Source organism: Henckelia pumila, chromosome 3 (assembly GCF_033568475.1).
Source record: "Henckelia pumila isolate YLH828 chromosome 3, ASM3356847v2, whole genome shotgun sequence".
NCBI classification, from domain to species: domain Eukaryota; kingdom Viridiplantae; phylum Streptophyta; class Magnoliopsida; order Lamiales; family Gesneriaceae; genus Henckelia; species Henckelia pumila.
The window spans coordinates 48,855,891-48,870,129 of record NC_133122.1 but is presented as its reverse complement, the minus strand read 5'-3'; the positions used below and the strand labels follow the sequence as shown (position 1 = coordinate 48,870,129).

Here is a 14,239-nt window from a genome sequence, read left to right as displayed (position 1 = left end):
CAATCTATCCACAATAACCCAAATGGCATCACAACCACGATTAGATCGAGGTAGGTGTGTCACGAAATCCATAGTAATGTGTTCCCAATTCCACTGTGGTACTTCAAGACTAAGTAACATACCACCTGGTCTCATTCTTTCAGCCTTAACTTGTTGACACGTCAAACACTTAGCTACAAAATCAGAAATATCATTCTTCATACCTTCCCACCAGTAATGGGCTTTCAAGATATGATACATCTTTCTAATTCCAGGATGTACACTATGTCGACTACAATGAGCTTCTCGTAGTATATCGTCTTTCAAATCTATCAAATTCGGAACCACAAGTCTACCATTATAACGCAAACATCCATCAGAAGAAACAAAAAATTTCCCTGACTGACCAGCTGGAGTTAATTCTTTCAAGTGATGAATATATGGATCAGTCTTTTGTGCTGCTTTGATTTTCGAAATTATTCGTGGTTCAACTTGAATAGATGAAACTATGAAATGATTACCTTTAGCTCGATAAGTCCATCCTGAAGTTCTCAAATGCTCATGAACTTTAGAAAGAGTTAAAGATGCCAACATCTTAGTATGAACTTTTCTGCTCAAAGCATCTGCAACTTGATTCACGTTTCCTGGCTGGTATTGAATATCACAGTCAAAATCCTTAAGCAGTTTCAGCCATCGGCGTTGTCTCATATTCAAATCAGACTGTGTGAATAAATATTTCAGACTCTTATGATCGGAATAAATCACAAACTGTTCACCGTACAGATAATGACGCCATATTTTCAATGCATGCACAATGGCAGCCAATTCTAAATCATGAACTGGATAACGAGTCTCATGTGGTTTCAATTGACGAGATGCATACACAATCACGCGTCCATTTTGCATCAAAACACAACCCAGTCCATTCAAAGAAGCATCTGTACAGACAACAAATCCACCTGAGCCTGAAGGTAATGCTAGTACTGGAGTCGTAGTCAATTTCTCTTTCAAAGTCTGAAAACTAGCTTCACATTCCTCAGTCCACACAAAACGTCGATCTTTTTGCGTCAATATAGTCATAGGCCTTGCTATTTCGGAAAATCCCTTGATGAAACGCCTGTAATATCCAGCCAAACCCAAAAAGCTACGAATCTCAGAGACATTGGTTGGTCGAGACCAATTAAGAACAGCTTCAATTTTACTAGGATCAACAGATACCCCTTGTGCTGATATCACATGTCCTAGAAATAATACTCTATCCAACCAAAATTCACACTTAGAAAACTTCGCATATAATTGTGATGTTCCGAGTGTCTGAAGTACTAAGGTCAAATGTTCTTTATGCTCCTTTCTTGACTTAGAATAAATCAAAATGTCATCAATGAAAACGATAACAAATCGATCTATGAATTCCCGAAACACACGATTCATTAAATCCATAAAAACCGCTGGAGCATTAGTCAACCCGAAAGGCACAACTAAGAATTCATAATGTCCGTAACGCGTTCAAAATGCTGTCTTGGAAACATCTTCTTCTCGAACTCGAAGTTGATGATATCCGGAACGAAGATCAATTTTAGAATATACAGATGTACCCTGTAACTGATCAAACAAGTCATCAATTCGTGGCAAAGGATACTTATTCTTCACAGTAGCCTGGTTCAATTGCCGATAATCGATGCACATTCTCATCGTTCCGTCTTTCTTCTTCACAAACAAGACTGGAGCACCCCAAGGTGATACACTTGGTCTAATATAACCTTTTTCCAGCAAATCTTGCAATTGCGTCTTGAGTTCTTTCAATTCTGCTGGAGCTAATCGATATGGGGCTCGAAAAATAGGACTTGTCCCTGGCATTAATTCAATGCTAAGATCTATTTCCCTTTGAGGCGGAAAACCCGGAATCTCATCAGGAAATACATCAGGAAAATCCTTAACGACAGGAATATCTGAAACTTTCAATTTCTCTTCCTTCGTCGCATCTAGAGCATAAATCATAAATCCTTCATTTTCTATCGACAATAATCTAAATATTTCCATTGCCGATACTAATGGAATGCGAGATTGTGAATCACTACCATAAAAATTCCACTTATTGCCATAATACGGTCTAAATCTCACAATGCCATGAAAACAATCAACAGTAGCTCTATAATGCATCAGTGTATCCATACCCAAGATACAGTCAAAATCAGACATAGCTAGTTTGATTAGATTGGTTATCATGATCTTATCCTCAAATCTAATCACACAATTCAAAACTATCTCATTAGACATCAAGAAAACACCAGCAGGAGTAGCAACAGACACAGTATCCAATAACGGAGTAAAAGCAATCTCATGCTCATCAGCAAATGTAACAGATAAAAAAGAATGAGATGCTCCTGTATCTATCAAGATACGTGCAGGATACTCAAAAATATAACAAATACCTGCAATAACTCCCCCAGGTGCATCTTGTGCCTGATCCTGAGTCATAGCATGGACTTGAGCCTGCTGTGGACCTGGAAAACGCTGCTGACTCTGAGGAGATGGATACCTAGGCTGTTGAGTGGACTGTCCTGGAATATAAGGCTGTGTAGGAGCAAACTGTGGTACAGGAGCATATGGTCTGAATGATGGTCGTCCAGAAAACTGGCCAAACTGTTGTGGCTGAAATTGCTGTCTTCCAGCATTTGGACATACTCGAGACGAATGTCCAGCCTGCCCACAAGTATAACAAGTTCCTGGAAATCCTGTACAATGTGCACTCAAATGCTTACCACCACATCTGTCACAGTATACCCTACCAGACGATCCAACTGAACTTTCTGCACGACTACCACTGGAACTGGAGGAACTAGACTGTGGTTTCTTTTTAAATGGCTTCCCTCTAGCTTTAAACCAAGGTCTTTTCGCTTGCTGAGAAAATTGAATAGGCTGATATGAAGGTAAACCCATTGGTGTCTGTGAACTGCTTCCAGCTCCTTGAGGAACAGATGCTGGGATTGATTGTGGTTCACCCCTGAGTAGACTCGCTTCAATCTTCTTTGCCTTTTCTACTGCTTTCATATAAGTCGATGGAGTTCCAGTAGTCACCAGCGTGTGGATAGTTCGTGTAAGCCCCTTCAGAAAATGTGAAAGCTTTGACCGATCATTCTTTGCAACATGTGGGACATAAGGTAAAAGAGCAGAGAACTGAGAAGCATATTCAGCAACAGATTTATTGCCTTGCACCAACAGATTAAATTCATCTTCTTTAGCAGAATAGTATTATGGTGGTGCATATTCTTGTGCAAACTGCTTACAAAATACTTCCCATGGGATCTTTTCACCAGAATCAGAAAATGTTTCTGTTGTCGTTTCCCACCAAAGTTGCGCTCGGTCTTTAAGTTGAAAAGGAACTAACTTCAGTCGAATGTCATCAGGATATTCTAATCCATTAAACATATTGTTGAGACTTTTCAACCAACTAGCAGCTTTCTCACTTCCTTCATTGCCAAAGAACTTTTGCGGACGCAACTCCTGAAATTGAGAAATTATTAAACGTATTCCTCCCATTTTCTCTGTCAATTGGGCTACTGGATCAGCCTCAGCCTGAATCGCTTTTCCTTTGTCAGGATTTACCTGTGGTTGTTGTTCCATCTCTAATTCCACATCTTTCGGAGGCTGAACAGCTGGTCGACCACGTCTTCCCCTGACAATATCATCAAGATTTCTAACATTTTCCGCTGCAGACTCTTCTACAACTTCTTTCCCTTTTCTACCTCTTCCTCCTGGTGCCATTCTACAAGACACAAGGATTAAAATACAGGCAAAAATATCTTAACAAACAGAAAACTATGATAGGAACTCAGAATTCTAATAGAATTAATAAACTAAGTTCTAAAGCCAAGAACTACTGGTTCTAACAAATACGTTCAAAAATAAACACAACAAGTAAGTCACGTAAGAACAAGTAGTCACACACATACGCAACCATTTTGTTAGTGTCTAAACTCGAGTGTCCTAGACTCTAGTTCGAGCATATCCCAGTATACGCTCTGATACCAAATGAAAGGGCTCGTGTCCTAATTTAATATTTAATGATCAAACAACCAGGATTAATTAATGTAAACAGCGAAAACGAGTTAAAAATTTGCGTTTGGGCCTACAGAAATTTTGGCATGACCTATTCGTAAATAGGACATCCCAAAAATCTGTACAACACAACCAGCAATATATACTCGAAAATAGAGTCACAACTCCAATTTACAAACCTATAGCCGCACTGGCCAGGACTAAACACATGCAGAGCCGGCAAGGCTCGATCACACAAATAACAATTCAAAACAAGGTCCAAAACTATTTATACAGATACACAGGGCATCACCCCGGCAAATATAAAACTCGCTAAACTGATATATATACATATATCTGGGAACTCGACTCCACGCTCGCCTCACTGGGTACCACTAGATGACGCTCCACCAGATGCGTCAAATCCCCCTGGATAACCTGCTATAGAATCACAAACAACCACAGCATAAAAAAAAAACAGGGGTCGGACCCCAGTACGACGAACTATAAAAATTACGACAAATATAACTGACATGAATAAAATCAAGTACAATGCAATGAAATGCAATGTAATGCGTGACAGGTATCAATGAAATAAGGGATACCAAAAGGAGTCCAAATAATCGTATCACAATAAACTCAGTGGCCACCCGTGCCAGGAACACAGCAGACCTCGAATCATCACTGCTAATCCATACACGTAGCATCGGAGGGTGACAGGAGCGACCCGTCCAACCTCATGCTGTCATCAGGAGTATCGTACGTAGCATCAGAGGGCGACAGGAGCTACCTGTCCGTGCCTCATGCTATCTCAGGAGTGCACTAAAACAATGTCACTCGCTCCATGATGACTCAATACATCTCAAGAGATCAATATCAATAGCAATCAAAGGAGTCAAGGCTCAACGTGCTATGTAAACTTGTAAATGAGTGAATGACATCATATAATCCACGTAAGCACATAAAACACGTTATCACTCATTACAAAATACTTAATATCATTACATGCCATTATAGGCGTCGTAATATAAACAGCTCATACGTACCTCAACCGACACTTAATTACCACAGAAATATCTCAAGTATTTCTCGGATATTCCAATCCCAAATTTTCAGAATCTGTAATTCCAGAAAAATTGTTCATAAATCCTAAAATTCATATTTAATATTAAAACATCCTATCAATGACCAAATATCGAATATACGACTCTAAAAGTCAAAATACCCAAGTAGAACAATCTGAATTTTCCGAAATTTCCTACAAATTTCGAAAATTCGCATTTATATTTTCTAGAGCATCTAAACACTCAATTAATGAATAATCAACACTTAAATTCGAAAATCCCCAATATACATAAATCTGGAAATTCGAAATAAATCCCAAATAAATTCTGAAAAATATCGAATACCTTCAATCGACTTCGATATAATACCTACAACCAATAATAAATCAAATATCAATTATCGGATGTCAATTGAATCGAAATACCCAAAATTCGAAACCCTAAATTCGAAATATACCTCAAGACTTCGAATTAAAGGTCTAAACAACCGGAAAAACACTCCTCCTAGCTCAGGCGGCGATCGGACGGCGGCTAGGGGCGGCGAAGACGGCGGCTGGTCGGAGTCGGGTTTCGACCAACGCGAGGAAATCTTACAATATTGGTATCAAAAGAAAGCTCTCGTCGCGAGGATTTCGGAACTATATTTATTTTCAAAAATCGATAACCGACGGAAAAGATACGGCAATTTGAAGAAATGAGAAAACTTGGAAACGAAAAGAAAAGAAAACGCAGGGTGATGGCGGTGGAAAGGTTGAGGAAAGAGAAGATATATATCTTATCATAATCTAATAATATACTTAATGTGTGTACTCGTTTTATTTATTCGGGGTTAAAACTTGACCCGGTTTGAGTTATTTCAACTTCTGTGTGATTTATAAATCAAATATGCAATTTAATATCGTCTATAAACCGATATTTATAAATACATATTTTAACACACAAATTAATTAATAGAGTAAAATCGGGTCCTTACATAAGAAGTCAAACTACACACTATGTTGAACGGTCAAATTTCAAGACTGTTTGATCATCAATCACCAATAATCAGAACAAGAACATGAACCAAGCTTGAAATAGTGAAAACGATTACGATCTCTAATAACAATTTCCCGGCCATATATTTTGGATGCAATCTTCATTGCCGAATGACAATCTGGGCATGTTCTCAAATTCTTGAAAATGTAAAGAGGCGAGCCAACTTTAGTGCTCATGAGACCAAAACAGACTGCCAATTTCTCACTGTGGAACTGTAAAGCTCGCTCTTTTTCCTCCTGCTCATAGGTATAATCCACTCCAATGTCACTAGCTGAGAAGATCTGGGAGTTAGTGTTCGGTACATAACCAGATAATCTCAATCTTTTGATCATCTCATCCAACTTTAAGTATATCTCTTTGATCTGCGGATGCGCCTTGTCCCCTGAAGTGAAACGATGAACTTGGCTGTTGATATACAATGAACTAACTCCAGGAACCTTTCTGATTCCCCTGTCTCTAAGAACCCTTCGAAAAGAATCAGCTTTATCAAGCTTACCTGATAAAGCATAGACGTTAGACATCAAGATATGATATTCAGTGTTGTGTGGATACAACTGAACTAGTTCTCGTAAAAGGCGTTCCCCCAGCTCTTGCTTCCTGTGAACACCACATGCACCTAACAAAGACCCCAAAACAACCTCATTTGGGCTCATAGGCATACCCCGGATCACAGCCTCTGCTTCTTCTAAATGTCCTGCACGACTTAAAAGATCCACCATACAGGCATAATTTTCCATGGAAGGGCTTATACTGTAGGCACGTTCAAGGCTGTAGAAAATTTTCCGGCCCTGCTCGACTAAACCAGAGTGGCTACAAGCACTCAGCACAGCTGTGAAGGTTATGTCATCCGGTTTGACCTCTTCTAACATCTGATTGAACATATCCAAGACAACTGCTCCCTTCCCATGCATGGCGAGCCCATTAAGCATAGCATTCCATGACACCACGGTCCTCGAATGCATAGACTCAAAAACCCGCGTTGCCATATTAATACGGCCACATTTTGCATACATATCGAGCAAAGCCGTGCCCACCAAGACATCGATTACTGCACCAACCATGGTTTTGAGAGCATGTGTATGTAACCATTTACCCATCACAACATCCCCCGACTGCGTACAAGCTGACAACAATGAGCAAAGGGCAGCAAAATTTAACTTCAGTTCATGATTAAACAGCATTTCACTCAGAAGCCTTAAAGCTTCTTCAGTGTAGCAATTTTCGACATATGCAGCAGTCATCATGGTCCATGCGATCTCATTTTTCTCAGGCATTTCATCGAATAAATTCCTACCTTCCTTCAAACCAACCCGTTTCACCACACCGCCCAGAAGCACAGTCCAGGAAACAATACTTCTCTCCGTCATTTCCTCAAACAGCCTCCTAGCGTCAGCTGCTAAATCACACTTAACATACATATCCATCGCAGCATTACAAGCTTTAACGCTAAAACCCAAACCCATCTTGATCATACAAACATGGCCTTGAATCCCAAACACCCCATTTCCCACCTTCGCGCAAGCGCTGAACATGGAAACCAACGTGATTTCGTCGATCAAAATCATTTCTTTTCGCATGATGACGAACAAATTGAGAGCATCCAGGTGGGATCCAACAAGGGAATAACAGCTCATGAGCGTTGTCCAGTCGACGGTGTCTTTATGACTTAATGGAATATCGTCGAACAATTTTCGTGCCGACAACAAGTCGCCGCACACAGCGTACATGTGGAGAATAACGTTGGGGAGGAACGTGTTCCGGAGAGAGAGGAGGCCGGTTGTTATGATGGCGCCGTGTATCTTCAGGCCGTCGGCCAGCCGTGAGTGTCGGGCGCATGACCGGAGAAGGACGCGGTAATGGCGAGCTACTGATGACATGGTTCCGGCAGCCGGCCATCTCCCGTCGAGTCAACTCCAGTGTTGCAATGTTCGGTAAATATCAAACATTACAGCCAAATTGACTAATTTGATGATCTGCTCAAATATATTTGATGAATTTTACGTTAGTTTGATTCATCTTACGCATAACTCTTAGTTCTTACCACATTAAACTTTAATTAGGAGATTGATTTGATATTGAAATCAGTGTTTGGCCCTCGATTTTTTACAAAATCAGTGTGTATATAACTTCATTGAAAATATGGCGTTGACAGTTTTTTTTAAAAAAAATATTTATTAATATCAGTAAATATTGTTGAAAAAGAATGGATGAAAATATGGAACAAATTTAAGCATTTGACTTATTTGAGATGTTAAAATACTTTATATCCTTTTATAATTAAATAAAATATTTCAACAAAAAAAATGGTTTTTATCCCCTTAATTCAGATTGATTCCCAAGTTATGATTTACTGAAAATGCCTATCATTCAAGAAAAGCTCGTCGGGTCTTGGCAACACCCAAAACACAAAATCCTTTGAAAGAAAGGAACATGAAAATGAAGAACGGGTAACCAAAAACAAAAACAGGACAGTTTCGAGCAAGAAAATTTCCTGTTCGAGGTGATAACTAAAACACAAACATAGTGACGCCTTTGCTTCTGTTTTTAATATTGAAACAGCTCAATCTTCGTCCTCCTCTTCATCACCACCACCGGATTTCTTTGCAGCAGCTTTCTGGTTCTTCCTCTTCACTCTTCCAGGGCGACCGCCACCAAAAGGACTAGTAAGTGAGAAATCAATATGCTTCTGTGAGTCGACTCTCACCATGAATGATGGTACATTTACCACCTGCCTTCCAACCCTGGTAGGATAAAAGTTCATCATTGAATGTGCAAAACGAATGACAAGGAACCAAAACCATGTTGTTATAACATGGCTACTAGATCCCTAAGATTATTCAGAATATGAAACTAACATGTCAATACATATTGAAAACAGATTAAGAGAGTTGTCGGGTAGACGGAGCTCGTTTGGATAGAAAATCGCATCCACGAAAACTTCAGATAAACATATAAAGAACATCTGGAATTAGTCAAAGATTCAAATGAGGATAAACTATATATCATTCAAGAATCTGCAGCCCACTGTCAAACAAGACACCACGACGGAAATTCTTTCTTTTTTTCCCCTTTAAAAACAATGTCAATACCAACAGAACACACACCTGATGTGCCTCTGCCTGATCAGCACACGAGCATGGTGAATAGATTTAGCCATACCAGCCTTAAACACAAGAGTCTGGAGACGCCGTTCAAGAAAGTTCTCCACAGTCAGCGCGAGCACGTAATCAAGTTTGTTCTGGCTCTCATCCAAAAGCCCGTACCGATTCATCCTACGAAGAAGGGCCTCACCCTCAAAAATACGACGAGGGTCTTTCTCATCAAGAGTGAGAAGCATTCTTGCCGCATTACGGATGCGACTCAATGCATATTGAACCCTCCACAGCTCCCTCTTGCATCGAAGCCCATATTCTCCAACAAGCTTCAGCTCAGCATCCAATCGTTCCTTCTCATATGGCCGGCGAGGCTTCTTGAAAGTCTTCCCATCTAATAAAAATCACCATACATCAAATTTAGTTTTAAAATACCTGATATTAAATTAATTGAGACTGAAAAAATAAATAAAAGTCGATTTCCTCAGTATGAAATAGATCAAAGAATAGCACAAAACCAAGACCTTGAACTTCAGATTTCTCATTTATTTGAACATGCTTCCAAAACAAGGGACAATGTCAAATAACTGAAACAGCAGCAAAACAGAACACATTTCAAACTGATTTCCACCAAAGGGCCAAATTAATAATTCCAAAAGGCAGCAAACCCAGATCATAAATCCAAATTCACATCATATATTATCGGAAATCCAAATAAAAGATACAAATTAAAAGCCCTGATCAAACATCGCTAACGAAACTCATTCAATAATCCGCCAAGTAGAAGAAAATGAAAAGGACGAGCATTTCAAGCAGACACTTACAGTTGCGATAGAAACTAACGTTCACCATCGTCTCCCACTACGTTGCACTGCAAAGCAAGATGAATGAGATACTTTACAGAGTAATTTTGAATCGGCAAACCCTAGTCCACCGATTGGGCTAAATAGAAACTGGGCTCTGCTCACCAAGCATCTGTTTTGGATTGGGGCTTCGTTCTTAGGTCCATATCCAAATTGTGAACATAATTATTTTTCTTTTACAAATATTTATTTTCGTTAATAAAAAAATATTTGACGCATAAATACGGTAAAAAAAAATAGAAAAATCAAATACGAACCACATATATAAATATTAGTGAATATTATGAAAACTAAGGAAATTCCAATTATCGGAATAAAAATTTCCTTTTGCACGCTAATAGGAAAAATAAAAATAAAAAATATTGGTTTTAAAATCTTAAAATGTGGAGGATAATTGTGAAAGAACTATGTAGTTTTTGAATTGTACCATAAGAGCATCTCCAACCCACGTCTATAATTGACGATTTCTCTAAAATAGAGGAGGGAAGATGCTCCAACCATCCTCTATTTGCACTCTCCATTTTGGAGAGTGCTACACTGATCCTCCAACCGTAGCAATAGAGGAGGAAAATAGAGGATGTCAAAATTACGAAAATGTCATCTTAAAAAATTGCATGATAGTCCTTTTGTATTATTTTTTTGGGTTCATTTTATATATTTAAAAATTTTAAATTGTTTAATAGTCTTTTCCTATTTTTTTGGATTCATTTTATATATTTAAAATTTTTAATTAATTTTATGGTTAAATTTTATTTAATCTCTTTTTAATTTATAATTAATTGTTATTTTACTATTTAAAATAAACACCAAATGAAAATAACGAACAAGGTCATGACCAAAAAATATATTACACGAAATGAAGTATTTGATAATATTTTGAGGATATTGGTTGGAGAACATTTTTGAAAATATAGATCAATGTTATCTATTTTCGAGGATAGAGGACGAAAAATGAAGAATATGAGTTGGAAATGAACTAAATGCGTAGCTGATCAAACACTAGGGAATAGTTGAGTTCATGGGGTCTCCAAACATGGCGAATATCATAGGACATTTTTCTCGTGGCTGCACGTAACTTTTCAATGATTTGTAGACATTGAGCCCCGAGTTTTTTCTCATTTGAAATCACTAGTTACAAGGAAACAAATGACACACATACCATGATTTGTTCTTGCTAATGAACTTGGAGTTTGCCATATTTGAGTGGAATAAATTTTTCATGATTTAAACTTTTGGAGTTTGAGAGTGGAATATTCCGTAGTGTTGAAACGTTTACAGAGTTATAAGTTCATTCCGCACTTGAATCGTTAAGCATTGTACCACGAAACAACATTCAAGATGGAACAAAAAGAAGATACATAATTAAAATCAAACCCATTCAAGTTCATAGTAGCTTAAACACAGCACAACACATCACAACATCTCGAGTGAAACACAGCCAGGCAAGAATAACAAAGCGTACGGAAATGAAGCAAAGGGAGACACACTCAAATACAACACATCCATCACAAGAACAAGCAACAGTCAACAGACGAGCACTCGAGATAAAACCAAAGAGACCACCATCCATTTATTCTTCCTCCTCCTCTCCGTCTTGAGACTCCGCACCAACTTCCTCATAGTCCTTCTCCAGCGCAGCCAGGTCTTCCCTCGCCTCCGAGAATTCTCCTTCCTCCATGCCTTCACCAACATACCAATGCACGAATGCCCGTTTTGAGTACATCAGATCAAACTTGTAATCGATCCTCGAAAACACCTCAGCAACACCAGTCGAGTTGGAAATCATGCACACTGCCCTCTGGACCTTAGCCAAGTCACCACCAGGGACGACTGTGGGAGGCTGATAGTTGATACCACATTTGAACCCTGTGGGGCACCAGTCAACAAATTGAATTGTCCTCTTGGTTTTGATTGTGGCAACAGCGGCATTAACGTCCTTGGGGACAACATCACCCCTGTACATCAAACAGCAAGCCATATATTTCCCATGGCGAGGGTCACATTTCACCATCATAGATGACGGCTCAAAAGCAGTGTTCGTTATTTCAGCAACAGATAGTTGCTCGTGATAGGCCTTTTCAGCAGAGATCACAGGGGCGTAAGAGGAAAGCATGAAATGAATTCTTGGATAAGGAACCAGGTTAGTTTGGAACTCGTTCACATCCACGTTTAAGGCCCCATCAAATCGTAACGATGCAGTCAATGAAGATATCACCTGGACAAGTTTCAAATAGATTAATAACCTACAGACAAACAGAGATATACAATAGATAAAAGAATCATATACTTTTACCAGGCCAGGTAAATTTATTTACCTGAGAAATCAACCTGTTGAGATTAGTGTAGGTAGGCCTCTCGATATCAAGAGACTTACGACAGATGTCGTAAATGGCTTCGTTATCCAGGAGCACAGTAACATCGGTGTGTTCAAGTAGGGAATGAGTCGAAAGCACGGAATTATAAGGCTCAACAACAGCCGTTGAAACCTGAGGAGAAGGGTAGATAGTGAAACCCAACTTTGATTTTTTACCATAGTCAACAGAGAGCCTTTCAAGCAACAGAGATCCGAGGCCGGATCCCGTACCTCCCCCAACAGCGTGAAAAACCAAAAATCCCTGCAACCCAGTACAATTATCTGCAAGCTTTCGGATCCTGTCAAGGCAGAGGTCGACAATTTCTTTTCCAATAGTGTAATGACCCCTAGCAAAGTTGTTGGCAGCATCTTCTTTGCCGCTGATCAGCTGCTCTGGGTGGAAGAGCTGGCGATATGAACCTGAGCGGACCTCATCTATGACAGTCGGCTCCAGATCCACAAACACAGCTCGAGGAACATGTTTTCCAGCGCCTGTTTCACTGAAGAATGTGTTGTAGGCATCATCACCTCCGCCGATTGTGACATCTCCAGGCATTTGCCCATCAGGCTACATACAAACATAATTCAATAAATTCTTCTGTAAATAACTAAACATGCCTCAAATTAATTACGCAGTACTACCGCAGAAGTAGTATGCACTAAGCAAGCAAGAATTCTTCTGAATCTAAAGTTTCGAACGGAAAGAGAGAAGGAAAAACAAGGTAGAATAAAAGGCCGACTAGATCTACAGTATTCGAATTCTGATTTCTGCAAATAACCACTTGGATCTATAATTTGTCCGGCATTTTCGTTCTATCAGAATGAGTGTTCCCATAAGAGTAAAACAAAGTACATGCATTTCCCTAATCCACTCATATTACAAAATAAAATCGAACAAATGATACGAACCCCGCCACAACAGACGCTAGAACAAAACGCAAAACATCTAGATCAGACCAAAAACAAATCAAATGTAGCTAAAACAACGTGAAGGGAAAAAAATTTAAGCGATAAATGAATCAGATCTCGCGTTCAAACATACTCGTGATTTCTAATCACATCTCAAAAAACACAAACAAAATAAAACAAAATCCCCCAGAATAGACATTAAATCCAAAAAAATCCAGATCTAACCAAAACACCGAAACGAACCACAAAAAAATCACAGAATCTTACAGATCCACCTCAGATCTAGCAAGGAGGAAAAGAAAATCAAACCTTAATGCCGTGTTCGAGGCAGTAAAGCTCCCAGCATGCATTTCCGACCTGTATACCGGCCTGGCCAATGTGGATCGAGATGCACTCCCTCATTCTGATATCAAATCGGAGGAATCGGCGGCTTTTGAAGGAAGAAATGAGAGGGAAATTCAAAACACCAGAGGCGTATACAAAGACGTCCCTGGGTTAAAGATGTGTAATGTGAGAGATAATTGTGTAGAAGGAGAGGGCTTTTATAGCAACGGTGGGTCGTTGCAATTATTTGTTTTGTTTTATTATTTCTTTACAGCTGGATAGTCACGTGACAATTGGCTCCACTCCACCGTTTTGGATATTTTCAAATTTGAATAACAATAAGGTTGTCAATTAGTATCAATCGTTTTCTTTTTGAGAGGTAGTATCAATCGTTTTCAGAATACAAGATAAATTTACTGAAAAAATATTATTGAATGAGAAAATCAAGAGTTTTTTTTTTTTGGAATGCAAAAATCAAGAGAAATTTCCTTTTTGAATGCAGAAAATCAAGAGAGATTTCCTTTTTTTGTTTTGGTTTAAAAAAGCATCCAAATACGTGTTCTAGACTTCTAGTACACATGA

The 14,239-nt window shown here is 39.0% G+C and overlaps 3 protein-coding genes and 1 long non-coding RNA gene across 5 annotated transcripts; all 4 read right to left on the bottom strand.

The window, feature by feature from the left end:
* Window positions 1–3,779: 3,779 nt before the first annotated feature.
* On the bottom strand, window positions 3,780–5,967 carry LOC140892978 (uncharacterized). 2 transcript variants are annotated; one of them, XR_012152965.1, is made up of 4 exons: window positions 5,539–5,967; window positions 5,427–5,450; window positions 5,064–5,136; window positions 3,780–4,458 (listed from the first exon to the last, which is right to left on the bottom strand). It is a non-coding gene; the product is annotated as an uncharacterized lncRNA (long non-coding RNA). The 2 variants fall into 2 exon arrangements; XR_012152966.1 differs by having other exon boundaries at window positions 3,780–4,455.
* Window positions 5,968–6,057: 90 nt separating this feature from the next.
* Window positions 6,058–8,236, bottom strand: LOC140887270 (pentatricopeptide repeat-containing protein At5g15340, mitochondrial). The gene has a single exon (XM_073294410.1). It carries the CDS (start codon window positions 7,991–7,993, stop codon window positions 6,116–6,118), a length of 1,878 nt encoding a protein of 625 aa, XP_073150511.1. The 5' UTR covers window positions 7,994–8,236; the 3' UTR covers window positions 6,058–6,115.
* A 226-nt stretch (window positions 8,237–8,462) lies between these two features.
* LOC140887271 (small ribosomal subunit protein uS4y-like) lies at window positions 8,463–10,171 on the bottom strand. Its single transcript, XM_073294411.1, has 3 exons — window positions 10,033–10,171; window positions 9,221–9,602; window positions 8,463–8,857 (listed from the first exon to the last, which is right to left on the bottom strand). Exons 1-3 carry the CDS (start codon window positions 10,058–10,060, stop codon window positions 8,677–8,679), a joined length of 591 nt encoding a protein of 196 aa, XP_073150512.1. The 5' UTR covers window positions 10,061–10,171; the 3' UTR covers window positions 8,463–8,676.
* A 1,239-nt stretch (window positions 10,172–11,410) lies between these two features.
* On the bottom strand, window positions 11,411–13,861 carry LOC140887365 (tubulin alpha chain-like). The gene is made up of 3 exons (XM_073294579.1): window positions 13,643–13,861; window positions 12,387–12,992; window positions 11,411–12,286 (listed from the first exon to the last, which is right to left on the bottom strand). Exons 1-3 carry the CDS (start codon window positions 13,733–13,735, stop codon window positions 11,642–11,644), a joined length of 1,344 nt encoding a protein of 447 aa, XP_073150680.1. The 5' UTR covers window positions 13,736–13,861; the 3' UTR covers window positions 11,411–11,641.
* Window positions 13,862–14,239: the final 378 nt, after the last annotated feature.